Source organism: Neopelma chrysocephalum, unplaced genomic scaffold, assembly GCF_003984885.1.
Source record: "Neopelma chrysocephalum unplaced genomic scaffold, ASM398488v2 Primary Assembly neopelma1_175, whole genome shotgun sequence".
Classification (NCBI taxonomy): domain Eukaryota; kingdom Metazoa; phylum Chordata; class Aves; order Passeriformes; family Pipridae; genus Neopelma; species Neopelma chrysocephalum.
This window is the reverse complement of record NW_020897837.1, coordinates 50,955-78,086: the sequence shown is the minus strand read 5'-3', so window position 1 is coordinate 78,086 and position 27,132 is coordinate 50,955. Positions and strand designations below refer to the sequence as shown.

Genomic DNA, 27,132 nt, shown 5'->3' with positions numbered 1-27,132 from the left:
GGCCGGATTCCCTGTGTGTTCTTGTGGCTCAGGAGGCCTCGTGTCCCTGCTCCTGTGGCAGATCCATCCCCGAGGGTCATCCTGGGAGCCTGGGAATGTGGCGGGACGGAGCTTTCATCTGCTGCTCTGGGCTGCTCTGAAGTCTCCAAGAAAAAGCTGTTTTGTTTTCCTCCCACCTCTGTGTTTCCTCCCAGAGCACTGGGATGATTTTCCCTGAGCCATCCCTGGCCACCCCAACAGGCAGGAGCAGTTGCAGTGCTCAGTTCTTTTAACAGCAGGACAAGAATCAATCCTGGCTCCTCTCCTTTCCAGGGTTTAGGCTCATTCTTACTGATCTGGTCTCCCCAAAACAACCCTCACAGGTTGTAGGGATGTGGGCTGTGATCTTGTGAGGTGGTTGGTCCCTTCTGTTGTAACAAGGGATGGAAAAACGGAGGAGGCTTTGGCATTTGTGTCTGAATTACCTCAAATTTGGGATTACATCCACCTTCTTCATGTCTTCCCTGCTGTCTGTGCCTCCTCCCCCGTGGGAGCACAGCGTCCATCCTGCTCCAGGGTGCTGTGTGCCAGCTCCAGCCTGACCTCCAGCACTTGGACCCTTCTCCAGGGATGTCACTGGGACTGTCCTGTGCTCTGCTCTGCTCTGAGTCTCTCTGGACTGGTTTAATCCCAGGTTTTGTTGTCTTCCCTTAGCACACCCAGGCCTCCTCCTTGCTGCCTTCTTCCCCGTGGCTGTGGGGCAGTGGTTGATCACTAAGACTTGCCTGGCAGAAAACTGCTGTGGGGACAAACTGTGCCGTGTGTTGATGGGGCTGATGGGTGGTTTGGCTGCCAGGGAGCTCAGGGGAGCTGCTGTGAGATGTGCCTGCAGCACAGCTTCCATCTGAGAGATTCCTGAGCCCTGGAGCTGCACATGTGCACCACCACCTCCATCCCTTGCCCTTATTGCAACCAGCTGTGGTCTGACTTTGTCAGAGATCTGATAGAGCTCCCTTACCCCTCTTCCCACTCCCTCCACAACCTCCCATTAGTCATAGTTGGGCTGTGCATGAATTGAGATGGTGATAAAGCTCTGATCCCAGACACCAGAGTCGTTCCTGGAGGCTCCAGAGTCATTCCTAGGGACTCTGTGCTGGGCTGGGAAGACTCTGTGTTAACCCCTTGGTGCCTTCAGGCAGGATTTCCCAATGCCCACGAGCCATCCATCATCTTGGGGCTGACAGAGCTCTTTTGCCTTGAGTAGGGATGGATTTATGACTGTGATGGGTTAGAGATGAAATGGGCTTTTTTTTTTTTGGCTTTTTAACCAGGCAGTGGGCTGAGGAAGACAGTGCTTGTGTTCAGGCCATTTGTGCAGACCTGGGGGTTCTCTGTATCCCACTGGTAAAGCAAAGGGAATGTTATTTTTCTCCTTGTTGTTCGTTCTACTCAAGCTAAAGATTAATTTTGGCAGAGTGACAAGGGGCTTTGTACTGGCCAAGAAACAGTTCAGTCTGGAAGTTAACAGAAGGATTCTGACCACTGGGGAGGAGGAGATCATGGAACAGGAATTGGATGATTTTTTAAAGAACAGGTCAGTTGATTGTCTGGTTATATTTGGGTTGCTTTTCCCAATGGTGGCCGAAAAGCACATCCTTGATGTGATGCCAGACGACAGGCAAATGTCAAAGCTTTCAGTCATAGCATGGATTTCTCTGCTGGGCAGGGAGTGGACAGAGACCACCAGCCACTCCTGAAGCCCTGGGCTGATCAAAGCTGCAGCTGCACTGCCAGTACATCAGCAAATATGTGCACATCGTGTCCTTCCCTTGGCTGGGGTGCTGCTTCCAGGGCCAACACATTTGGGAAGGCAGAAACATCCTAACCTGTCACACAGTCTCCTCTGCAAAAGGGAGAGGGGGTGGCCAGAGAGAGAAGGGATGATTTTGGGTCGTCTCTTGGCTTTCCACAGTGTTTGCACAGCTCAGACATCAGAGATGTCCTCACAGCACCGAAGCTCGTGGCTGTTCAGGAGGGTTGTGCTGGTTTTGCAGCAGGGTGAGAGCTCCTGGTGTAAATCCAGTTCCTAAGGCAGCACAAAACCAGTAAATCTTGGCTGTTATGTCTGTGTGGGGGTGAAGCAGAGCTTTGTTCTCCAGTAGGACCCAGGGCTGTGTCTCTTCCCCCAGCTGTGATTTAGAGCTGCTGAGCTGATGGCAGCCCTGATACTCACCACGAAGTTAAAAATAAACCCCTCGAGTTTCTCTGCTGATAATTGAAGCATTCTTTTATTTATTTTGGTGTGTGTTTTGATGTAGAACCAGGCCAGGTCCTCTCCTCCTCCCCAGCAGTGACCCCCAAAGTCCCACAGGCTTTTCCTGCTCTCCCAGCAGCAGTTCAGGGTTGGAGATGCTGACTTGCTTTTTTTATTTCACCATGTCTAGAGAAGATCTTAGAGATCCCATGTGCTCAGATGAAAACCAGGAACACTAAACCTTCAGATCCAAGTCTCTGGTGTCACCCTTTGGGGCTGCTCTGCCTGTGAGCCCAGTGGCTGCTGGACCTGAAGTGTTGGGCTGGAGTGAGGAGCAAACTGAGCAGATGCAGAGGCAGCAGGACCTTTGTTGCTTCCAGGAGGTGCCTCTCCAACCAGGACAAACTGTTGGTCCTGCTCCTTCCAAACCAAACCAAACAAACAAAAATCACAACCCTCAAATAAACAACCAAAAGTTACTTTTTGTAAAGATCTAGGAATGGGAAAGAAATCACAGGAACTTGATAAGCATGAACACGTATTAAAGCTCTGGGCACCCCAGGTCATTGAAAACAGCATTCAAAGTCCTAAAAAAGTGAACACGAGACATTTTTCCATTGTTCCAGGTGATTCAACCTGGTCTAAGTTTCATGATAGCAACACAAGACAGTTGTTTGCAGCTGTTTCTGGTCCAATTCCAAGTTCCAAGTTGGGATTTTCCTTCCAGTCCTCCCGTGTCCCTGGAAGGTGCTCCTGGTGGGGTTGTGCAGCACCAGTTGCAGTGAAGGGGCTGTAGTAACAACTCTCCCCTTGGGCTGCTGCTCCAGAATTTTCCTGGCTTTAGGAACCAGTTAGAAATCTCAAACTCAAAACATTTTAAGGGGAAGGGGATGGATGCCTTGTTTTTATGCCAACCTCTGCACAGCACGAGCATCTCAGGTACCCAGGGAAGCTTCTGTGCCAGCCATTTACCAGTGCTTTGGTTGTCTTTCCCAGTTGACCACGTGGTTCCCGAGCCAGGGACCAGTTTGCTGACAGCATTTGACCAGTGGAGAGAATGGGCAGACAGCAAATCCTGCTGTGACTACTCCCTGCACGTGGATATCACCGAGTGGCATAAAGGTGTCCAGGAGGAGATGGAAGCTCTGGTTAAAGATCATGGTAAGTTCAGGGAAGCCTTTCCCCTCCTTGTTTTATTTTTCATGTGAAGGATTTTACTCTTATACCCCAAGAAAGGTGTTTCAGACCCGTTCTGGCTCCTTGTGAAGGTCTGGGCAGTTGGTATTGATTTTCCAGGGGTGATTCTCTTGCTGCTGCCATGCAGAGCAGCACCTGTGTCCAGTGCAGGCCCTTGGAGCTCATTAGTGCAGGGAGCTGATAATTGCAGCCTTTTAAACTGTTATAAACAAGGGAAGTTCAAGCCCAGAAGGAACAATCCAGCTCTGGCTGCTAAAAGTGAAAAGCAGAGTAAAATGACCTCAGAGGTTTTCCCCCTCTTTAATTTCCTCAGTGTTTCGTCCGTGGGCTGCAGGAATTTTCCATCCTGTTTGTAGTTTAAAAACCCAGCATTTCACATCCTAGTGAGTGCTTTCCACATGTGCTGGGTCAGAGTTTTTACTGGTTCTGGAGGCAGGAGGGGTAAAGTTGACTTAGGAGCAGTCCCTGTGTCTGGGGCAGCACGAACCCATCACCCCCAGCTCTCCCATTGCCCTCCTGGAGGGAGCGAGGGATCAGCCAGGCCCAGTCTCTGCTTTTGGGTGTGATGTATTTTGGTTGTATTTTTCCTCCTGCAGTGCTGAATGCACAGGAATATTGTCATTTCACAGGTTTATTTGTCCCCATGGCTGGGACAGGGGCTCACCCTGGTGTTAACACATCCCCCATGGCTGGGTGCTGTGACCTGGCTGCACACATGTCTGTGCACATTTCCCAGCAGATTAAAGTCATTTATTTGTCTCACTGCTGCTTGCTGGGGGCTGCTGGGGGGGCTGTGTTTTCTAGCATTACCTGTGCTCTCTTTTCTCCCAGGTGTGAACTCCTTCTTGGTGTACATGGCTTTCAAAGATCGTTTCCAGCTCAGTGACTCTCAGGTAGGAAGGCTTGGTGTTCAATGCTTCTGTCACTGCAAGCACATAAACGTGTTTAAATTCAATATGCTTGGACCTGACATTCTCTTCTGGCTCCAGTCTTTATGTGTGTAACAGAACCTGAGGTTTGCAACAGGACCCAGAGCTCTGGTTGGAAGATTATATTTTTAATTAAAAATGAAAGCCAACCAGCAGCGAACCCTGAAAGGCTTGGCTGGGGAAAGCAACAGCAAACCCCTCATTTTGAGAAGTCTGAGGTTTTATTCCAGCTCCCTTGGGGTGGAAGCAGTGGCAGTTTTATGAATTGCTGCTTTATGCCTCTGCACAGAGCAGGACAGTGAGACCTCTGGGTTAATTAATCTGTTTATGAGCTGAAACCGAGCCGGGTCCTGAGATGCTTCCTGGCGTTGGAATTGCTGGGACCTTAAAAAGGAATTCCCCTCCTGTTTGCTGTTCCTGTGGGCACATTTGGGCACATCTGAACTGTTGAGAGAGGCAGTTGATATTCCTAAAGCTGTGGGAGGAGAGGAATGCCCGGGAGTTGTTTGGAGCAGTGTAGGAGGATCCGGAGTGTCACAGTTATCTCTGATGACTCTGGAAACATTTTAATGAGGACCCATTGACGGCGCCAGTTGTGGGTTACTTGACCTCAGCCCTCTCCAAGTGGTTGCTGGAGTGGGAATCACACTGCTCCTACCTCCAGACATTGGATTTTCATGGAGTAACTGCACCCAGCACTCAAATGTAAGGGGTGTTCTTCATGCCAGGCCCCAGGAAATGAAGGCATGGAGCAGCTACAACTCTGGGAGTTCTTTAAAATCACTCCAGCTGTGGGCATTTGCTGTTGTTATTTCTTCCCCTAGCGTGGTAAATATTCCAAACCCATTGAATAACCCTCCTTTGCCACATCAGTACCATCCAACTGCACAAATTAGGGAATGAAGTGACAGGCAGGAAAAGGGGTCGTGCGTGTCCAGCAAACCACGTCTTCCATCTCTTAATGCTTCTTTTTCTCTGCAATTCTGCAAACCCCTGTTTGCTGGAGGAGTCTGGGGCCCAGCCTTTCCTGTGGGAGTGTTCCCATTGGAATAACGTGTGTTCCCTGTCTCCCAGATCTACGAGGTCCTGAGTGTGATCCGGGATATTGGCGCGACAGCCCAAGTGCACGCCGAGAACGGTGACATCATTGCCGAGGTATGGCCTGTTTGTTCTGGGCATTATTCCCTTCCAGAGGCTGGGAGGGCTTGAAATTCCCATTCCTTCTTTGCAAAAGGAGTCACCTCCACTGTTAAAAGCGTGGCAGAGCTGTGGCAGGGCTGTGAGCAGAGCTGGACAGCACATTTTGCACAGTTTATACCCCTTGTCGCTGAGAAAACAGGTTTTTGTGGCAGCTTTCAGTTTGTGGTGATGTGGGACATCTCTGGCTGTTTTCCTAAAAGTAAAAAACTGGGAGTGATTCTCACTGTGTGCAATAAATAACTAAGAGGAGTGGGAAGGGATAAAGCTTCACACAGTACCTGGGATGCTGATGTTTGGGGTCTGTTCAGCCTTTGAACAGCAGCAAAGAAGAAATGTTAATAATGTATTTGGATTTAACCTGATCTCCAGCTCATTTTATACACTATATTTCAGGCATGCAGAGAATTTCTGTGTTGTCTGACTAGAAAAGAGCCCACCTGAGTCTCTGTGCTCAGTTGTCTGCAGTTGCAGGATGATTTTTTCCTGAGAGATCATTTTGCCACCTCTCAGAGATGGTTTTATAGACACAAATGAGAACTGAAAGTCGAGGGGCTGTGAACCCAGCACGAAGCAAATCCAGATAAAAGGTTTCCTTGACCTCCTGTGAACAAATCAGCAAGGGCTTTGGGAGCTCTGGTTCTTGTCAGCAAGGGAAGTTGGACAGGACTCTGTTTGCAGGGCCCTGGTGTGATTCTCACCCAGCACAGATGCTGAGGATCTCACTTGTACCCCTTCCCAACAGCTGTGTGTGCTGCAAGAAAAATTGCTGCTGCCTTAAATCTCTTTCCTGCTCTTTTTTTTCCCCCCTTTCTGCTTTAGGAGCAGCAAAGGATCCTGGAATTGGGAATCACAGGCCCTGAAGGGCACGTGCTGAGCAGACCTGAGGAGGTGAGGACTTCCCTGCCTTTGCATTTCCCCCCCCAGTTTTTAACATCTTCACATTTGCCATCAAGTGCTTCCTGCTGGGATGAATGTGGCTGGAAACAGGATTTCATCCTGGCTGTGAACGTTGTTGCTGCAAGGGGTGAGGGAAGAGGCTGAGACACTTCCAGGGATTAGCCTGGAAAAAGCTCATCCCTTTCTGTTAATTATTGGAGATAATCTGTGAAGGCTCTGCTCACACATCAGGTGCCTAAAACGAGGTGAGATGTGTTGGAGCTACACAGAGCCCACCATAAACACTGAGAATGGAGGCAGCTGGTGGGACTGGGCACATTCCAGACTGGAATCCTGCTCTGGGAGCTGTAGGGAATGTTCAACCTGAAGCACAGGTTTACCTCAATCAGCAGTTCCTCGGTTCAGCTGCTGCTCAGGAACACTTTAAAACGGAATCCCTGCAGGATGCCACGTTCTGATGGATGATGTGGGTTTTTAGGGAGCTAAACCCTGAAGTTTTTCTAGTTTCCCATCACTTCCAGTTGAGTTTTGAGTGAATAAAGACTCCTGAATTTGGGGTTGTGTTGGCAAGATTCTGCCACTGACTTTTCTAGATCCAATCTCTTGGGCTTCTCTCTTGGTCCTTATTTTATCAGACTTCCAGTGAATCAGCAGGATTTTTTAATGTATGCCCACATCCTGACATTGTCTTGGGCACTGGCATCACTTCCATTCCTGTAATATTTGTTATTTTGATGACATTTTCACCAATTTCTTTTTTTTTACACCAAGGGATTAAATGCTTTGCTGAAGGCACAGAAAGGGAACATAATGCTCAGGTCTCAGTCCACTTTAATAGAGTAAACCTTCATATTTCCCCATTGATTTCTTTAGGGACCAGCACCCAATTTCTAAGTTTTTGAAATAAATCTCAAGGGTAAGAAAGAGCCTTGAAACTTTGCCTTTGAGGCTTGGTTCCCATTGCATTCTCCCTTCCCAGTGGTTCAGTGTTTCTGGGCTGGACACCTCACCGTGGCATTCCTGGTTTGTGGAGCCCATCTGGTCTGTACAAGCAGTTCTTTTTGTTCCTCCAAGTTCCTGGGGCTTTGCTGCCTGCCAGATGTGGCAGCTGGGAGCTGGGGGGGGGGTGAGATCATCCAGCCACACGTGCCCCTCATGCTCCTGCTCTCTTTCCTCCCCTGGCTTCAGACAAGCAGCATCCAGAGGGAATATAAATCATTGGAAGGGGGGAAAAATGCTCGACTTGGACAGTAAATGAATCCTCACAGAATTTGTGTGGGATTTTTTGCTTCCTGAATTTGTGAGTGAACACTTGCACTGAGCTTTCCAGTCACTCATCCCTGCATTTTTATTTATTTATTTTTTTTTAAATTTTAATGTGTTTCTTGGCTTGCACCAGGAGAGTGGGAGCAGATGCTGATGTGACACTTGGGGCACCCCTAAAGTTGTGTTGGCTCCAAAGGAAGGCTGCTTCTACCTTCAATAATCTGGATATCAAGCTAGCCAAGTGGTGTCTGGCTGCTTCAAAGCTCATCCTTTGTGGAGCAGGAGCTGTGAAGTGGGAGCTGTGTGTTCCCCTGGCTGGTTGGTGTGGGCAGAGCTGTGTTTTCCCCCAGCACAGCTGAAAGCTGCCCCAGGACACGTGGCTGCCCCAGCTGAGGAGCAGGAAAGCCTCTCCCTGCTGTCCCTCAGTGCAGCTGAGCTCAGCTGTGCTCTGCCCAGAGCTGGGAAGCATCTGATCCAAAATTCTCCCCCTTGGAAGTCATAGGAAGCAGGGCAGGAAACGATGTCATCTGGTTCCCTCCCTCCAAGGTGGGAGTGACTCTGTGCTTTTGAAAACATCCAGCTCCCTCCAGGCTGGCTGGTGATAGAGCCCAGATTCCAAGGGTGGCAGCACATCCCTAATTCCTGTTGACTTCAGCAGGAGTGGATGTTTGTTGTGTCCCTCTGGGGTGCTGTTGACACTAGAATTGGCTTGTCATGCTGCCCCTCGGGGGATGTAAAGCCCATCCTGAGCACTCAGTGCTGATTGTCATCTGGCTGAAGAGCTGCTTAACTCAGACTCCCATCTACACCAAGCTAGCAGGAGTCGTTGAGCAAGTCTGAAATATTTGTGATTAAATCAAAACTCCCCCTCATTTCAGCAGGAATTACAGCAGAGTGAGGCAGCCAGGCTCTGGCCATGTGTGTTTGTGTCTTGGAACGTGCACATCTGCATTCCCAGCCTGGCAGGAATCACTGAGTTAAGGCTTAGCTGACTCAGGTTTAGCTCACCTCACTCCCCTGGGTTGAGCCAAGGTGACAACGTTCAGCACCTTGTTCCAGCCACCAAGCAGAGCCCGAGTTAAAACCCCACCATCCCCAGTCAGCCTCACCCATCACTTTCTGGAGAACTCTCCCCCTCACAGCTCAGTTCACTCTCTGATGACTTCTCCATCATTTTTTTGTTTTTATTTTAGCCACAAAAACGCTGGAAGCACAAGCAGGCCAAGTGCTCCAGGAAATGTCTGTCTTTTTTTTCTTTTCTTTTTTTTTTTCCCCCCAGTCCAAGAGAACTGCTGTGCTAGGGCTTCTGCTGCATCCTGGTAATTGCAAACATTCCCCTTTGGACTAGTCCCTGGGTTATTGTTATGTGCCTGTCACCATAGCATCTGGGCACAAGGCAGGAATTCAGCAGCCTTGTTCTCTTCTGTGCACAGAATATTCTCCTGCTGCTTTGCAGTTTGGTCAAAAATCTGGTGTGTGTGTGTGTTGTTTTATCCCACTGCTTTGCATGGGGGGGAAACTGAGGCACCAGAGTGGAAATGTGACTTCCAGGAGCTGCTTTAATGGGCAGTTGGGTAACAAATTCCACAGCCTGGAAGCCCTGGCCTGGCTGAGTCCCCTCCTTGTCTCTCAGAAGGGACAACTGTGCTTTTCTTGGCTCTGCTTTCAGCCCCTGAGTGCTCCTGGCTGCGACACCCTGAGTCAAACCTCCTGGAACAAACAGCCTCCCTCACAGCCTTTTCCATTTGCCTGGGGCAGCTGGACCTGAAAATATCCCCTTGAGTCCCCCTCCTGCCTGGGGGGGTCAGTCACAGACCTGGCTGGGGACAGGCTGGGGCTGGGGAACCCTTTGGCCACCAGAACCCACCAGGGTGGCTCTGGGGGGGCTGCTCTGCTTTTCAAAGCTCCCAGCTGTTGTCCTGGTGGGATTTTTTGAGCAGTCCAGCTGCAGACAGGGCCTGGGGGCGAGTGGTGGCTTTGTCAGGGTGAGCAGAGCTGTGCTGGACACTTGGCCATCAGTGTGGTCCATGCACAGCCCCCTGAGCTGGGGGTTCTTTTCCAGGGGATTCTTTCCCTCCAAGCACAGCGTTAGGAGCCAGCAGCCACACACTCATGGAATGGTTTGGGATGGAAGGGACCTTAAAGCTCACCCAGTGCCACCCCCTTCAGTGGGCAGGGACACCTTCCACTGTCCCAGGTTGCTCCAAGCCCTGTCCAAGCTGGCCTTGGACACTTCCGGGGATGAGGAGCCCACAACCACTCCGGGCAGCCTGTTCTGATTCTGGGACTGATGAGGAGGGTTTGTGGTGCTTGGGCTGCAATAAGTCACTGCAGAGCAGATTTTCACAGGTGCTGGGCGTGTTCCAACCCCTCCAGAGTCTGTGGGAGGTGCTGGGAGCCTCTTGCACTTTGGAATCAGGTGGTGGATTGCTCTGGGTTTGTTTACTCCGTTGTTTGCTTGGAAAATGTCTGTGGGATTGCAGGCTCTGCTCTCCATGGCACTGTGAGCATCACCCTGCTGTTAAATCCCTGTCTGGATCCTCTGATTAGGGGGTGTGATCCATGAAAACCTGCAGGGTGATGCTGATCATCCCGAGGCTGCAGTTCCAGCGTGCCCCTCAGTTTTGCTGAGGTTGATCCCTGTGCCCATGGAAAAGGAAAAGGAGCTGATTTATGGGGTGGTTCACACTCTGTCAGATCCCAAGCCAGAGATTGCAGTGGAAGGTACAATTTAGGAGGCTTGTTTGCAAACGTGGCTCACCAGGGTGTGTGGTGCAGCATCTCCCTCCTGGGGGGGCTGGGCCATGAGTGGCTCTGTTGAGTCAACATTTAGTTGCTTATTTTTGTCTGGGTTAAAGAAGGGGCTTAATCACTCTGACCCAGAGCACCTGGAGTGTTGGTTTAGCTCAGACTCTGCCTGCTGGCAGAGAAACTCTGGAGCAGCCTGGGAGAAAAGGTGGTGATGAGAGGGGACTGCAGCTTGATGTCGTTTAGTTGCCGTGGTTACACTATAAATTGGAATTTGCAGAGCTGGAGAGGTGGGAAGTGCTTCATCTGCACACTCTGCTGTGACCTTCTGAGGGTGCCTGGGCTGTCCCTAACCTGCCTTTGTTCCTCAGGTGGAGGCAGAGGCTGTGAACAGGGCAATCACCATCGCCAACCAGACCAACTGCCCCCTCTACATCACCAAGGTGATGAGCAAAAGCGCCGCTGATGTCATTGCTCAGGCCAGGAAAAAGGGTGAGTTGTTTCCCTCTGAGCTCATGCACTTCAGCTCCCTGCCAGCATCAGCTCCATCCCCACAGGAAGGGTTTCTTTTTCCAGTGTTATCGTCCAGGCTCTGTTTTAAAAGGTCCCAAGCAACTGCTTCTGTCTCATCTCCCCCAGAGGAGTGTTCAGTGGTCCTGTCAGAGCCAGGAGCTGTTTCTTCTGTTCATCCTGAGCCTCTCTGTTCACACTCATCCTCCCACACTGAGCTGCCTTGTTATCCAGAGTCATTCCCTGCTGTCTCCATTTAGTGACTCCCCTGGGAGACTGCAGCTTCCAGCTGCTGTGCTTTTTCCTTGGTGCTTTCTGCTGATCCTCCCGGGGTCAGAAGTCATTCCAGGAGCCCTGACAGGGATGTTGACTCACTCACTAGCCCTGTTGGATTTAGTTGGAGTAGCCAAAGCTGAATCCAGCTGCCCACTGTGCTTGTGGAATAGATCCTGCTCATGTGCTGGAGCTCTCAGCCTGACATCCAGACAGGAATTGGGATCAGTGGGCTGGCTCAGGCTGGGAAGTGCAATTCCCTCTGATAACTCACAGGAATTGGGATCAGGAGGCTGGGCTGGCTCAGGCTGGGAAGTGCAATTCCCTCTGATAACTCACAGGAATTGGGATCAGTGGGCTGGCTCAGGCTGGGAAGTGCAACCCCCTCTGATAACTCTGCAACATTCAGAGCTGCAGTGGGTGCTGCTGCCTCGTGTCTCTCCTCTCTCACTGAGGTTTGGGAGGGAGCTGAGCTGCTCTGAGTGGTGCAGGAGCCCCGTCCCTGCTGCCTTGCCCTCGAGGAGGGGGGGTTCCCCACAGTGAGTGCCTGTCTCCTGCTTTATCCTGTGACTAAACCCTTCATTTCTATTTAAAGCAGCTCTGGGTGGGTGAGTAAGCAGGAGGGATGATTTGCCCCCCTCTTTCCTCCCAAGGCTTGGATTTGATTTTATGCAGTCCAAATAAGCCTGGATGGATACACAAATGACATCACTTTCCATCTGGGTGTTTGGTGTGAGAAGAGCTGGTTTCCTACTGCAGCAAACAGATTTGTGTCTGTGCATTGGCTCAGGAGGGTTTTGGTCCCGTGATTCCTGTTAAGTGAGTTCTGGAGAGGAGGAATGATTTCCAAAGCTTCTCTTTCTGTTTGTGGCGTGGAAGCAGCTCGAGCTGTTTGGGATAAACCTCCCTCTCCCAGCTCCACTGGTGGGGATGGTGCTGAAGGAGGATGTGTTGACCCAGCAAAGTGGCTGAATGTTGGATCACCCCAGAAAACAACTGCTGTCGTTGTGCAGCTGAATCCTGTGAGGCAGGGGAGCATCCCTTCCCTTTTCCAGATAAAACACTGCAGGCACAGGCACCACAGAGGGGGAGCATCACAAAAAAACACCTTCTTGGTGCTGACCAGCTACAAGTAGAGTGGGGCTTTGGGATGAGGGACCACACCCTTGGGTCACAGAAGCCATAAAACACAACCTGGCTCAGTTGAATGTTGTCTTGCCTGTGAAAGGTGCTGGGATTCTCCCAGATGAATGACCCACAGGACTCCCTTCACTCAGACTCCTGAGCTAGAACACAAAGTTCTCCTTCAAATTGTGTTTTCTCCTTATAAGGAGAAATTGGGGTATAGATGGTGCACCATTCTCTGTTCCTTTATTTAAAATAATTCAATTTAAATGCTGTGCAGTAGCCCAGGAGGGCCACACACACAAGCCTTGCCCTCCCAGGCAACAGAGGAAACATAACTGAAGACTGTCCAAGGCAAAAACAAGCCAGAATTGATTTGCTGAATGGAAAAGAACGAATGTTATTTAAAGCCAGATGTTCCCAGTGGCATTTGTATGGAGGAGATTCCCTGCAGACTCTGTTGCTGGCAAATCTGGGAACTCAAAACATCCCTCCCTGCAGAACAATCCCCCCAATGTCCTGGCCCACAACAGGCCTGCCGTTAATAGCCAGCGTGTGTTTTGCTTTATTCTGATTTCAGAACCCTATTTGTGGCCAGTGATGTCAGAAAAGCCTCTTCCTCTGCTGCTGGAAACCCTCTGACAAAGGCTGTTCCTGCACCTCCTGTGTCAGTGGGGCCCTGGCAGCAGCATGAAGCCAGTTCATCATTTTGCCTCAGCTGATGGACTCTTTCCCAGCTGGTTTAAGACCTCACAGACATAACAGTAGCTCTGGCAGTGCAGTGAAATAAATATATATGTATTTTCACTCTGCATGGAGAGGTGTAAGACCCCAATTCTGGGCTTGCCTTTGCCCATCTCTTCTGCCTGCAGGACTCAGGGTTGGTGTCTCCTCTCCCCACATCTCCTGCAGGCAGATCCAGGCCCCTGGAGAGCTCAGCAGGCAGCTGGGTGGGCACAGGATGGATTTGGGGAGGGTTGCATTTGGTGAACAGATCCCTGGGGCTGCCAGCTCGTGCTGCTTTTGAAGTTTTAGCATCTTGCATGTGCTTGGTGTGCAGATGGTGCATTCCAGAGGGTCCTGGCCTCGAGGGCTCTTCCTTCATGTGGTTCCAAACCCATTAGTGAGCAGGAAGGATGCTCTGGTGGGGAGGGCACTGGGCAGGGTCACAGGATCCAGTTTCATTTCCTAGTTGTGCCACAGGTTTGCTGTGAGGGAATCACTCCGTTCCCTGAGCTGCATTTGTGAACCAGGAACACCAATATTTTCCCTCTGCACACAGGAGACTTTCCTGAGAGGAGTTTTCTATGCACAGACCCTGCTCCAAGAAACCCAGCCTTGTTAGAAGGTCTTTTATACATAGGAATTTATAAAAATATTACAGGCTTATTTTTTTCATTCTTTTTCTTCCACATTTCTTCTAGATCAGACTGGATCTCCTCACGCCCTTACAGTTCCCCTCAGCCTCTTTCATAATGTTCTTGGTCCAGGATAAACAAATAAATGAATATAAACAGTAAAATGAATCTTTACACTAATCCTTTCAAGCCAAATTAATCAGTGCCAATCTTAGCAGTTGTGTAAAGGTTTGTGCTCATTCTGCTGCTCCAGGCTCTGATCAGGAGCAGCATCTTTATTATTATCTTTATTATTACTTCCAACCCTGCAGCCTGTGGTGGTGGCACAGCCTGCCCACCTTGTCCTCCCTCAGAAGGATGCTTTTTGCCTGGATCCAGGCTGGAGATGCCCCTTCCTTGGTGCTCACAGTGGGTTTGTGTGTGTCCCTGTCCTGTAGGCACTGTGGTGTATGGAGAGCCCATCACAGCCAGCTTGGGCACTGATGGATCCCATTACTGGAGCAAGAACTGGGCAAAGGCAGCAGCTTTTGTTACATCCCCACCACTGAGTCCTGACCCAACCACTCCTGATTTTCTCAACTCACTACTGTCCTGGTGAGTAGAGCTCTGTGTTCATCCAGCTGGGAGACAAGAGGGTGAGAAAACAGCTCTTGTTACCAACAAGCAAAAAGCTGTTTTGCCTGTAGGAGTAAACCTGTGACAATAAAATGTCTTAAATACCTATTTTTGTCCTTTCCAGTGGAGACCTCCAAGTGACCGGCAGTGCCCACTGCACCTTCAACACTGCTCAGAAAGCTGTTGGGAAGGACAACTTCACCCTGATCCCAGAGGGGACCAATGGGACTGAAGAGAGGATGTCCATCATCTGGGATAAGGCCGTGGTATGTCCCACATGTCACCCATGTCACGGGCTCAGAGGTGGCAGAGCTGCAGGAGGTTGTTGTGATCTCCCCCCGACACTCATTACGGTCGTTCCACTGAGTTTTTCCCCCTTTTTTTTGGAGTAATCTTCACCTTGCTCACGCAGTGGCTCCTCTGCTCTTTGCCCAGGTGACTGGCAAGATGGATGAGAACCAGTTTGTGGCTGTGACCAGCACAAACGCAGCCAAAATCTTCAACCTGTACCCGCGGAAGGGCCGCATCGCCGTGGGCTCCGACGCCGACCTGGTCATCTGGGACCCCGACAGTGTCAAGACAATCTCTGCCAAGACCCACAACATAGTAAGGACACCTCCTACACTGCCCTGCTGCTCCTTTCCTCCCCTCTTCTTCAGTGCCAGGCTGTGCTGCCAAAAATTAGAGCTCGTGACAGCTCAGGGCTTGTTCTCTCCGTACCTTGAACCCTCTCTGCTCTCACACTCGGTTGTGTGGAGCAGAGTGAGCCCAAATGTGAAATCACATGAATACCCAGAGGTTCCCCTGGAGCAAAGGGCTTGTCTGCTCTTTCTGAGTGTTGGATGCTTGGATCTGAGCACACAGAAGGCTGTTTAAATTTTCTAAGATGTCAAAAGGCCTCTTAGGACAGTGTGTTGTTTGTGACCTCCAGGCTCTCTAGCAGTGGGAAAGGGAATTTTTTCCTTTTCTAAAAAAAAAAGAAAATAATCCCTTTTCTAGCTGGGGTCAGTGAAGGTTTGTCAGCTCATGGACACCTTTGCTGGAGTCAGACCCAGACCCAGTGTCTGAGTGGATTCACAGCATGTCCTGATGTGTTGGAGTCATGACTTCATGGGTTAGTTGGCACAGGGAGGTCCAAAGCAGCACCCAAACCAACCAGACCTTCCCCTTGGTTCTTCTGCAGCGTTGTGGTGGCACTTAAAGATACAATTTGCTGTGTCCACACCTCATACCTGACCCCTGGAGTGCAAAAGCTGTCCCAGCCTGTGGGAATCCTCAGAGCATTCCCAGAGCAAAGGGCTGGTTGGAGTCTCCCCGTGACATTGGAGCCCTGGCTCAGAGAAAGCAGCCACTGTTTGCATTTGTTGACAACTTGTTTCCCTGCTGGCCATGAACCTATGGAATGTTTCCCTGGAAAAAACCTCCTTGTTCTTTTTTCCCCGTGAATGCTTTCATTCACTCTGGAGCTAAAGGAGCAACGTTTTCTTCCACACTTGGGTCCCTGGGCACATTCACAAAGAAACTTTTTTTTGTTTTGTTTTTTTTTTTATTTTTAAAAGGTTTGGTTCACTTCCCTGTGACTGAACTCAGTGTCAGAATTGGTCACAGATGGCCTGGCTTCATCCTGCCTCTGCTTGGGCTTCTGACAGGAATTCCAGGAGTCTGGTCACTTCAGGCACCTCAGAGGTGCTTCCAGACTCCTTCCAGTCTGGAGAGGAATGACTTAGAGAGGAGGGAGCCCAGGCAGTCACTGCTTTTAGGTGCCAAATTTAGTGCTCTGAGCCTGGTTTTGTGCTTATGAATGGCTCAGAGAGTAGCTGGGTGGGTGGAGTGTTGGAAAATCCTTGCTCTTTAATGGCTGTTGTCTTTAGGGAATGTCCTGAGCTCTTTACATCTCCTAACACAGAACTCAGAGACTTTCTCTCCTGTGGATGTGCCCCGGTGCAGTCAGGATTCACTCTGGGATTTAGACGTGGATCTGGGCGAGGCTGAAGGAGAAGCAGCTCCATTCAGAAATACTTCTGTCTGCAGACCCCCCAAAGCTCTGACAGCACGTGAGAGATCAGCTGTGGCCAAAGGCTGCAGCCTTAAACTGGGCCAACACCAGGGAGGGTGAAGGGCCTTGTTTCCAAGAGCTTGAAGAGCTGTTTGAGAAATCACAGCTTTTTCTTCTTCTTTGCAAATCCATCTCTGACCTCTGCCCCTGGTGTTGTACCTGGCATCACCCCTGAAGGGTCTGGAGAGGTGTAGGTTGGACATCAGGAGGAATTTCTTCACAGAAAGGGTGTTTAAACTTTGGAAGGGGCTGCCCAGGGAGGTGTGGAGTCCCCACCCCTGGAGGTGTCCAAGGAATGACACTCAGTGCTCTGGGCTGAGGGACAAGGTGGGAATCAGGCTCAGGTTGGACTCGATGACCTGGCAGATCTCCAACCTAAATAATTCTGTCATTCTGTATTTTTTGGTATCTCGTGCTGCACAAATGCCTTGTGTTAGAAGAGAAAGTGATACAAGTGATGCCTTTGGAGTCCAGGAGTCCTGGGTTGGTCAAGTCTGGAACAAAAGGCCCTTTGAGAGCAGGCACAGGGTGCTGTGGCACAGGGAGCCCCAGTCATTATGTGGCCTTGGATGATTGTTACTTTTTTAAATGTTCAAGCAAGTCACAGATATTTCCCAAGAATTCACACTGCTCTTGCCACTCTCTGGCAAGGAAACCTTGGGAGCTAGAGAGGGAGATGGTGTTGTTCTTGGAACCAGCCTAATCCATAAGCTCCTGACCAAGCCTCCTCCTCTGCCACCACAAGTTTTTTCAGGCTGGACCCGGTTCAGGGGCGGTTTAACCGCTGGCCTGGCTCATTGTACAGCTGCAGTCAAGCCTGTCCACACTTATAACACACTTCAAGGGCAAACTCCATCATTAACTCAGTAAAAAAGTCCTGGATTTGACTCAGATGGTCACTAGAGTAACAGTCCCCATAGAACATGGTTGGATCTCCTTCCAGGAGGCTCCATGGGTGTGACATTTGCAGTGATTCCTTTAAAACTTCCCTTTTTTCCTTGGTGTGTGATGTTTCCAATCCTGTTAATTGAGGATGAGCAATCCCATTAGAGTGAAACAAGATTGTCCTGGCCCCTGAGCCATCGACCAAAACTTGGGTTTGAAACAGAGATTTTCAGAATGCTCATTATTTTTAGTATGAAGCTTAGGTGAAGCTTTATTGGGCTCCCAAATCCCCTGCAGTCCACAGGAGAGAGGTGCCTAAATGCCTTTAAACAGAGGGGTTTTTCCTCTTGCCCTGTGGCTGCCATATGGTTTTACGTGGGATATTGGGAAGGAATTCTTCCCTGGGAGGGTGGGGAGGGGCTGGGATGGAATTCCCAGAGAAGCTGTGGCTGCCCCTGAATCCCTGGAAGTGTCCAAGGGCAGGTTGGAGCAACCTGGGCTGGTGGAAGGTGTCCCTGCCCATGAGATGATCCTTAAGGTCCCTTCCAACCCAAACCATTCTGGGATTCTTTATGAATCTTGTTCCAAAGGAAATTTTGCCTTAACAAATCCTTACTAATTTCAGGCTGATAAAGACCAGCCTGTGTTACATCCTTATAAATCACAGCATACACAGCTCAGGTAAAAAAAGCTGTGCTGAGTTTGCTTCCACCTGTCCTTAGAACTGAGGGAATTGGTGTGAGCAGTGATTGCTGATCCAGCCCAGCTCTGCCGGGGGGATGTGTTTGCCTGACATCAGTTTGCCTGATGTGTTTGTGCTGTCCCCATGTGTTGCAGTCCCTGGAGTACAACATCTTCGAGGGCATGGAGTGCCGTGGCTCTCCCCTGGTGGTCATCAGCCAGGGCAAGATCGTGCTGGAGGACGGCAACCTGCACGTCACTGAGGGCTCGGGGCGGTACATCCCCAGGAAACCCTTCCCAGACTTCGTCTACAAGCGCATCAAAGCCCGGAGCAGGGTGAGTGAGGGCTGGGAGTGCAGGGCTGGGCTCTGGAGCAGGGCTGGGCTCTGGAGCAGGGCTGGGCTCCGGAGCAGGGGGAGTGCAGGGCTGGATTTTGGAGCAGGGGGAGTGTGGGCTGGGCTCTGGAGCAGGGTGAGTGAGGGCTGGGCTCTGGAGCAGGGGAAATGCAGGGCTGGAGCAGGGGGTGCAGAGCTGGGCTCTGGAGCAGGAGGAGTGCAGGGCTGGAGCAGGAGGAGTGTAGGGCTGGAGCAGGGGGAGTGCAGGGCTGGATTTTGGAGCAGGGTGAGTGAGGGCTGGGCTCTGGAGCGGGGGAGTGCAGGGCTGGGCTGTGCCAGGGGGTGCAGGGCTGGGCTCTGGAGCAGGGGGAGTGCAGGGCTGGAGCAGGGGGAGTGAGGACTGGGTTTTGGAGCAGGGGGAGTGAGGGCTGGGCTCTGGAGCAGGGCTGGGCTCTGGAGCAGGGGGAGAGCAGGGCTGGGCTGTGCCAGGGGGTGGAAAACAGCTGCTGTCCCCTGGCTTGGGCCACGCTCCTGCAATAGGGAATGTCCTCTGGAAAGGAGCCACATCTGTCCCTTTGCTCTTTCGCTTTTGCTATTCACTTGAGTCATTGCAAAACCATGCTTTGGGTTGAGCTTGCATTTGCTGCAAATTGTACTTTTAATAATATTTTTATTTTTAATAATAGTTTAATTTTTAATAATATTTTTATTTTAATAATATTTTTATTTTTAATAGTATTTTTATTTTAATAATATTTTTATTTTAGCGATTTTTTTTTAAACGTTTTAATTTAAATATTTTTAATTTTAATAATATATACTTTTTAATATTCTTATTTCTAATAATATTAAAAGAATATTTTTAATATTATATATTTAAATATTATATATAATATATTTAATAGTTTTTGTTAATTTTCTAATAATATTTTTATTTTATAATGTTTCATTATACTACTATTTTAATAATATTCTATTCTTATTTTTAGTAATATAATTTAGTTCTAATATAATCTTATTAATATTCTACAACTTACTAATAACAATATTTAAATGTTTATTTAATTTACAACTTTTTAATTTTATTTAATCATATCTTAATAATACTTAAATATTTTAATAATAGTTGTAGATGTTTTATATTTTTATTTTATTTTATCAATATTTTAATAATATATAGTATTATAATAATAATGTTATATATGTTTATTTTTATTTATTTTATATTTTATTTTTAATATTTTAAAATATTTAAACAATATTTTTAGTTAATAATATTTAAAATAGAACAGTTTTTAATAAATGTAAAAGTACATAATATTAGATACATTAAATAATAGTATAATGATATTTAAATAATATTTTTAATAATACTTTTAGTATTATTTGCCTTTAATTCTTCTCTGTCTTGGGACATCCAGACAGACTCTGTGTCCAGGAACCCCCCAGTCTGGACATGTAGATAATGTGCCACAGAGGTACCAAGAGAAGTTATTAATAGCATTTATATATCAAACCTTGCAGCAGCAATCCAGAATTGTCATTTATTGTCATTTATTGTTCTGGAGACATGATGCTGTCACATATAGGATCAGATGCTCCTGTCTGGTGACTGTGAGTCACAGGCACAGCCTCCTGACTGCTTCAAAGGGAGAATTTGCTATTTTGAAGCAGCTAAAAGTGTTGGGAAGGGATTCTGTGAAATAAAAAGTGTCTTTCGCTGTGTGTCCGCCGGGGGAGGTGACTGAGCTCAGCTCAGCTCAGCTGCTGAGGGTTTGAGAGCTTCAGCTCTGGATGAATCCCATTCCTGAGGAGAGCTGACTGCCAGGGTTGGTGTTGCCCTCTCCTGGGCAGAGCCAGAGCTGTGGGAGCCCTGCTGGGCCCAGCTCAGCTGCCCCTTCCTTGCAAGGGATCTTCCCTTGGTAGTTCTTGGGAAGAATCATAGAATCAGAGAATCAGCTGGGTTGGAAGGGACCTCTGAGATCATCGGGTCCAACCCTTGATCCAACCCCGCCGTGGTTCCCAGCCCATGGCACTGATGCCACATCCAGTCTCTGCTTAAAAACCTCCAGGGATGGAGAATCCACCACTTTCCTGGGCAGCCCATTCCAATGGCTGATCACCCTCTCTGCAAAGAAATTCTTCCCAATATCCAACCTAAACCTCCCCTGGCCCAGCTGAAGACCCTGAGCCCTCTTGTCTTGCTGATGGTTGCCTGGGAAAAGAGACCAACCCCCCCCGGCTCCCCCCTCCTGTCAGGGAGTTGCAGAGAGTGAGGAGGTCTCCCCTGAGCCTCCTCTTCTCCAGGCTGAACAGCCCCAGCTCCCTCAGCCTCTCCTCACAGCACTTGTGCTCCAGTCCCTTCCCCAGCCTTGTTGCTCTTCTCTGGACCTGCTCCAGGACCTCAATTCTTGCAAGGGATCTTCCCTTGATAGTTCTTGGGAAGAAGTTGCAAGTTATCCCAATTCCAACCTCCCGGAGCTCAGCCCCACTGAGTTCCAGATGAGTCCATATCCCCAGGGGCTGCTGTGCTCTGTCTCCCCCAGCAGCACCAGTGTGACCTCTCAATCCAATTGGGCACCATCTCAGCTGGAATAATTGCATTTAAGCCAAGCTGGAGCTCCCGGGCTGGGGCTGGGCAGCCAGCCTGGCTCCCCTGGGCCCTCCTGCCCTCTTTGCTTTCTGGGGAGGAGCAAGAAGTTGCATTTGGGAGTTGTCAAGAGCCTTTAATTCCACGGCAGGAAGGTTGGGATCATTAAAGGGCAGCACCTGCAGGGCAGGGGACAGACTGGGTGTCTCTGTGGGCTGGAGCCACAACAGTCCAGAGCACGTCCCGTGTCACATATTAATTTACAGGATTACAGGATTTTTGTCCTGAAGTACTAAATGCTTTAATTTTTGGAGTCATAAAAATCTTGGAGTGTTTAATTTAATTAAGCTTAGCATTAGTTAATAGGATTTTTGTGCTGCACCAGCTACCTAGAGTCAGGTACAGCACTTTACCCTGTCCCACACCACAGATCACCCAACAGTGGGGTTTTTGGAAGTGCAAAGCACTGGGTCCATATTGCCAAGGAGCCTTGGGGGTCTCCTGGACTGAGACCCCTCAACTTAGTGTGGTGGAAGGTATCAGGCTGCAGAAACACTGCTTTTAACTTGCAGGAAAATAGTGCAAATTAACCTTGTTTGCTGCAGAACTGGTTGGGTTGGATAGAGGCACATCCAAGTTTTACATGGATATAGATATAAAATAGGTACGGATATAAAGTAGGTATAGATATAAAATGGGTATAGATTTAAAATAGGTGTAGATTTAAAATAGGTATAGATGTAAAATAGGTATAGATGTAAAATAGATATAAAATAGGTATAGATGTAAAATAGATATAAAATAGGTATACATATAAAATAGGTATAGATGTAAGAAAAATACAGATATAAAATAAGTATAGATGTAAAATAGGTATAGATGTAAAATAGGTATAGGTATAGATATAGAATAGGTATAGATATAAAATAGATACAGATGTAAAATAGGTATAGATATAATATAGATACAGACATAGATATAAAATAGGTATAGATGTAAAGTAGGTTTAGATGTAAGAAAAATACAGATGTAAAATAGATATAGATGTAAAATAGGTATAGATACAAAATAGGTAGGGATATAAAATATAGATATAATATAGATATAGATGCAAAATAGACACGGATATGGAGCAGCTCCCCAGGGATCAGGCAGAGCAGATGACGTGGGCTTCCCAATCCTCTTACCAACCACCAGCCCTGCAATGTGTGTCACTGGCTTAGCAACATCTGGGCAGCTGTGGGGCTGTGTCCTGGGGGCTGTGGGGCTGTGGGGCTGTGTCCTGGGGGCTGTGGGGCTATGGGGTGTGCTCTGGGGGCTGTAGGGCTGTGTCCTGGGGGCTGTGGGGTTGTGGGGCTGTGGGACTGTGTCCTGGGGGCTGTGGGGCTGTGCTCTGGGGGCTCTGGGGGCTGTGGGGCTGTGTCCTGGGGGCTATGGGGCTGTGGGGTGTGCTCTGGGGGCTGTGTCCTGGGGGCTGTGGGGCTGTGTCCTGAGGGCTGTGGGGTGTGCTCTGGGGGCTGTGGGGCTGTGTCCTGGGGGCTGTGGGGCTGTGTCCTTGGGGCTGTGTCCTGGGGGTTGTGGGACTGTGGGGCTGTGTCCTTGGGGCTGTGTCCTTGGGGCTGTGTCCTGGGGGCTGTGGGGCTGTGTCTGGGGGCTGTAGGGCTGTGCTCTGGAGACTGTGGGGTTGTGCCCTGGGGGCTCTGGGGGCTGTGTCCTGAAGACTGTGGGGCTGTGGTTTAGGGGCTGTGTCCTGAGGGCTGTGGGGTGTGCTCTGGGGGCTATGGGGCTGTGGGCTGTGCTCTGGGGGCTGTGGGGCTGTGTTCTGAAGGCTCTGTGCCCTGCTCTGTGTTTGCAGCTGGCTGAGCTCAGGGGTGTCCCCCGAGGCCTCTACGACGGCCCCGTGTGCGAAGTGTCGGTGACACCGAAGACGGTCACACCGGCGTCCTCAGCCAAGACCTCCCCTGCCAAACAGCAGGCACCCCCCGTGAGGAACCTGCACCAGTCTGGGTTCAGCTTGTCTGGTATGGGATTTCATGAGGCTGAATGGTTTATTGCTGGGAAATCATGGAATTGCTGCTGGTTTGTGCTCCCGTACTGGGAATTAATTCTGCTGGAGCAGGGAGGCGGCGGGAGAGGCTGTGGGGTGTGTTTAGATGGGAGGTGTCATCTCTTTGGGAAGGAGGAAGAGCAGTGCAGGAGCTGTCATAAGGTCCTGCTGCTTCTCATACCGTGGCAGGAATGCTGAGCACCCCAGGGCGTGCTGGGCTCCACGTCTGGGTGTCTGGAGAGGGCAGATCAGGGAATCCCAGTGTGGTTTGGGTTGGAAGGGACCTTAAATCCCATCCAGTTCCAACCCCCTGCCATGGGCAGGGACACCTTCCACTAGCCCAGGTTGCTCCAAGCCCCATCCAACCTGGCCTTGGACACTTGCAGGGGTGAGGCAGCTTCTCTGGGAATTCCATCCCTGCTCCTCACCACCCTCACCCTTCCCAATATCCCATCTAACCCTGCCCTCTGTTAGTTTGAAGCCATTCCCCCTTGTCCTGTCTCTTCAGGCCCTTGTGTTTAGAAGTGAGAATTTCTATTTTTAAGAGGCTGGCAAGGTCTGTTTTTCAGGTGTCACAAACCTCAGCAGAGCTTTGCCAGCTGGGACCAGCTGTGGGTCCGGGATGGGGCAGCTTGGATTTCTCAGCTGCTTTTCCAGTGCAGGAAGGGCAAACTATAAAAAGGGATAAGAAGGCTCCCTAAGGGAAAAGCATTTAACCAACCCTCCCTGTGCAGGGCTGGGTGGTTTAAGTGTTCAGGGGAGAGAGGTTGTTGATGCAGAACAGCTTTCAGCAGAAGTAAGGCACCGGGAGCCGGTGGGAACTTTTCCTCCAAATACAGAATCGTGGAATCATGGAAAAGCCATCTGAGGTCCTCAAGTCCAACCATAACCCAGCACCAGCACGAACCCACGTCCCCAGGTGGCACATCCACGTGGGTTTGGAGCACTCCCAGGGTTGTTGAGTTCCCTCTCTCTCTCCCACAGGGGCACAGATCGACGACAACATCCCGCGCCGCACGACCCAGCGCATCGTGGCACCGCCGGGCGGACGTGCCAACATCACCAGCTTGGGCTAAGGACCCTCCCCTCCTGTGCCCACCAGGCAAACCAGGGGGCCAGGGCACCTGGAGACCCTTCTTGATTCTTTTAGAGCCTGTGACAGTTACTGCGGGCAACCAGTGAGGGGGGGCTGAAGTAAAAGCGCCTCTTTCAGTCCCCTCAGATTTCCCTCCTCATCTTCACCGACCCCCTCTCACTTCCCCCCCTTACACATTTAAAGAAATAAACCCTGTTTTGGCACCTCTGACATGCAAGAGTAAATGTAAAGAGGGTATTTGAGATATGTGGCCTCTGTCCCATTCAGCATCTTTCTTTTAATAAAGGAAGGATAAAGTGAATTTCCCGGGAGCTGCCTTTAAGACACACACACACAAAAGGAAAAAAAAAAGAATAAAGAAATAATAAATGTAAAAAAATAAAAAAGCTTTTTTTTTTTTTTTTTTTTAAATGTCAAGCAGAAGAGTAGTTCAAGGGTTTTAAACTGGATATTCTGTAGGGTTCTGTGTTCCAGCAGGATAGTTAGGCAAGCACGGAGGGACACGAATCCCAGCCTGCCCGTGGCTGTTCCCAGCACCACCTTTGAGGTCACTGGAGAGCTGTTGCTGCCAGGAGAGAGAAACAGGACCCAGCACTAGGAATTCCCAGAGAACATCACCCCGGCCATTGGGTGAGCCACAATCCTTGGGGACTTCTGTCGGGTTCCTTTGTTTCCTTGATTTCTTTTTTCTTCTGGAATTCGCTGCAACTTGGGTCCTTGAGGCAACTCGTGGGTTGTTTTTTTTCTGTACCAGTTTGTGTGTGTGTGTTTTTAACACGTTTGTACCATTGTGTTTACGAAGCCTTATCTGAGAACTGGGGAATAACCTCCCTGTTCTTCCCGAACCTCATCCAAGTCACGGACTCCCGCCAGTGTCACTGCCACTGCCACCCTGGGCCTTCAGGTGTCCCTTGGTTGCATCATTCCAGCCATCGCTTGCCACGTAGCTGCAATAGGTCGTGGAGCAGGTCCATGAGCTCTGATCTTCACCTCAGCCCCACCAGGTCTTGAGCTGGTGCAAACAGAGGAGCTGGACACCACCCGAGCTGCTGGGATGGAGCGTTCGGAGAAGTTTTTAGCAGTGAGTTTGTCTCTGGTTGCTGGAGGTGGATCTCCACGAGCAGGGGGCTGTGGGCTGGTTGAAAGGTTTCCGTGGCAGGAACCCCCTCCCTGGCCATCAGTGAGAGGTTATTTAAAGCTTTGTGAGAGCTGATCTTCAGCTCCCACCCAAAGAGTGGTCAGGGGGTGTTGCCTGAGCATCTGTGGCAGTTCCAGTCGGGGAGCAGAGGCCCAGCTGTTGGAACTGGGAGCCCCGGAGCAGCTCGCTGGGCCCACAGCAGCTGAGAATCTCCTGGACGTGGGCTGAGTGTCCCAGCCTCTCATTCCTGCAGGAATCTGTGCACATATCCATGGGAAGGCCTGGCTGGTCCCCACCCTTTGCAGATTCCTCAGATTTGAGCGACCATCAGCGGTCCTTAAACGAAGGGAGGAGCCCCAGCTTTTGGGGCAGGCAGGGGGATCCGGGCCTTAAACCATCCCCTGGGGCTGGAGGTCTTTTAGCCCTGGGACTGGAGGTTTGTTTTCAGGACATGGAGGGTAAACCTGCACCATTAGATTCCCATTTTTCCCCAGCTGGAGGGCTGGGCAGTCCCAAGGACTTGGCTCTGAGCACAGGGAGCTTTGCCACCCACGTTACCTCCACTCTCTGCCTGCCCTGGCACTTGGCTGCATCTTCTGCTTTCTCTTCTCTTTGTACTTTGCCACCTGCATTGTTTTTTCATAGTTCTGTGTGTTTTCTTAAATGGTGTTTACAGGTTCTTTTAGGAAAGAAGAAAAGCTATATGAAGGCTTTTAAACAAATACCAAATTTGTTGTCATGAAGTATCAAAGCTGGGATTTGCAAAGGATCTGGAAGCTCCTTAGGTACCCAAACCCTCCCAGCTGCAGCACCTGATTCCTTTAGACCCCTCTGAACACAAAAGTTAAGAAAAACTTTGCCATATTCCTCCCTGCATTTTGCATTTAGGTTCAACTCTTGGGTCTTTTTAGTTTTGCATAAGGAGTTTGCACTTTGTTTGTTAAGTAATCCGTGAACTTAATATATATTGCAGCTATTTTCATTATTTTTTTTTGTTAATTTTTTTCTTTTTTTGTCACCTGTATGTTAAAAAATCAATTTGAAACGAGTTGGGGAGAAAAAAAAAAAAGAATTGCAGTTTCAATTCTACGAAACACTTGCGGCTCTTCAGTATTCACTTAAGTCTTCCTTGTTTTTTTTTTTCCTTCGCTGACTCATGATGACTTTTTAAGTTTTAAATTTGTTCTCGAAAGGAGAAAAAAAAAATCACGAAAAAGAAAAAAAAAAAAAAGGTTTTTGCAGGCTATGTAAGCATGTTTTTTCCTGTGAGAGCTCGTCTGCTTTGTGTCTGTTTAATGAATGTCATTATGTAAATGCTTAAAAGAAAAACGACAAAAAAAAAAGAAAAAAAGACAATGACTTAATTAATTAATTAACGAATTAACCGCAGTGACTTGAAGCTCTAAAAATAAAATTACAAAAAAAAAATAAAAAAAAGAAGGTAGGATTTAATACTAGGTGGATTTAACCCTTGGATTTGTGATTGTGAACCATGAGTGGAGGAGCTGTAAGTGCTAAAGCTGATCATGTGTGTAGACCAAGAGAAGTCCTGATATTTGACCATTGTCTCAATGGCAAAAACACCCCACCCCCAACCCCAAGTCTTGTGTTTTATTCCTGAAGAACTCCGTGTTATATTACCATGGGAACTCCTAATAAAGACAAAATGTTGTTGTTTCAGTAGGTGCCTCTGTGTCTCCAGGTGATGGGTGTTTGTGTCCCTGCAGTCCTGGGCTGGTGCCTCCAGCACATCCAAACTGAGCCCTCAATTTGGGGTGATGCAGCTCTGAATTTGGGGTGATGGAGCTCTCAATTTGGGGTGATAGGGCTCTGAATTTGGGGTGATAGAGCTCTCAGTTTGGGGTGATGGGGCTCTGAATTTGGGGATGATGGAACTCTCAATTTAGGGTGATGGAGCTCTCAATTTGGGGTGATGGAGCTCTGAATTTGGGG

General features: G+C 49.2%; 1 protein-coding gene across 3 annotated transcripts in view; it reads left to right on the top strand.

The window, feature by feature from the left end:
- DPYSL2 (dihydropyrimidinase like 2) overlaps window positions 1-26,859 on the top strand; it is a 59,439-nt gene extending 32,580 nt beyond the window's left edge. For all 3 annotated transcript variants that reach the window (XM_027701927.1, XM_027701928.1, XM_027701929.1), the window contains exons 5-15: window positions 3,230-3,394; window positions 4,262-4,323; window positions 5,434-5,514; window positions 6,379-6,447; window positions 10,842-10,962; window positions 14,174-14,330; window positions 14,476-14,617; window positions 14,787-14,957; window positions 18,130-18,309; window positions 22,754-22,919; window positions 23,930-26,859. In XM_027701927.1, coding sequence (XP_027557728.1) covers window positions 3,230-3,394; window positions 4,262-4,323; window positions 5,434-5,514; window positions 6,379-6,447; window positions 10,842-10,962; window positions 14,174-14,330; window positions 14,476-14,617; window positions 14,787-14,957; window positions 18,130-18,309; window positions 22,754-22,919; window positions 23,930-24,021 — 1,406 coding nt within the window. In that variant the 3' untranslated portion in view covers window positions 24,022-26,859. The remainder of the gene's footprint in view (window positions 1-3,229; window positions 3,395-4,261; window positions 4,324-5,433; window positions 5,515-6,378; window positions 6,448-10,841; window positions 10,963-14,173; window positions 14,331-14,475; window positions 14,618-14,786; window positions 14,958-18,129; window positions 18,310-22,753; window positions 22,920-23,929) is intronic.
- The last annotated feature ends 273 nt before the right edge of the window (window positions 26,860-27,132 follow it).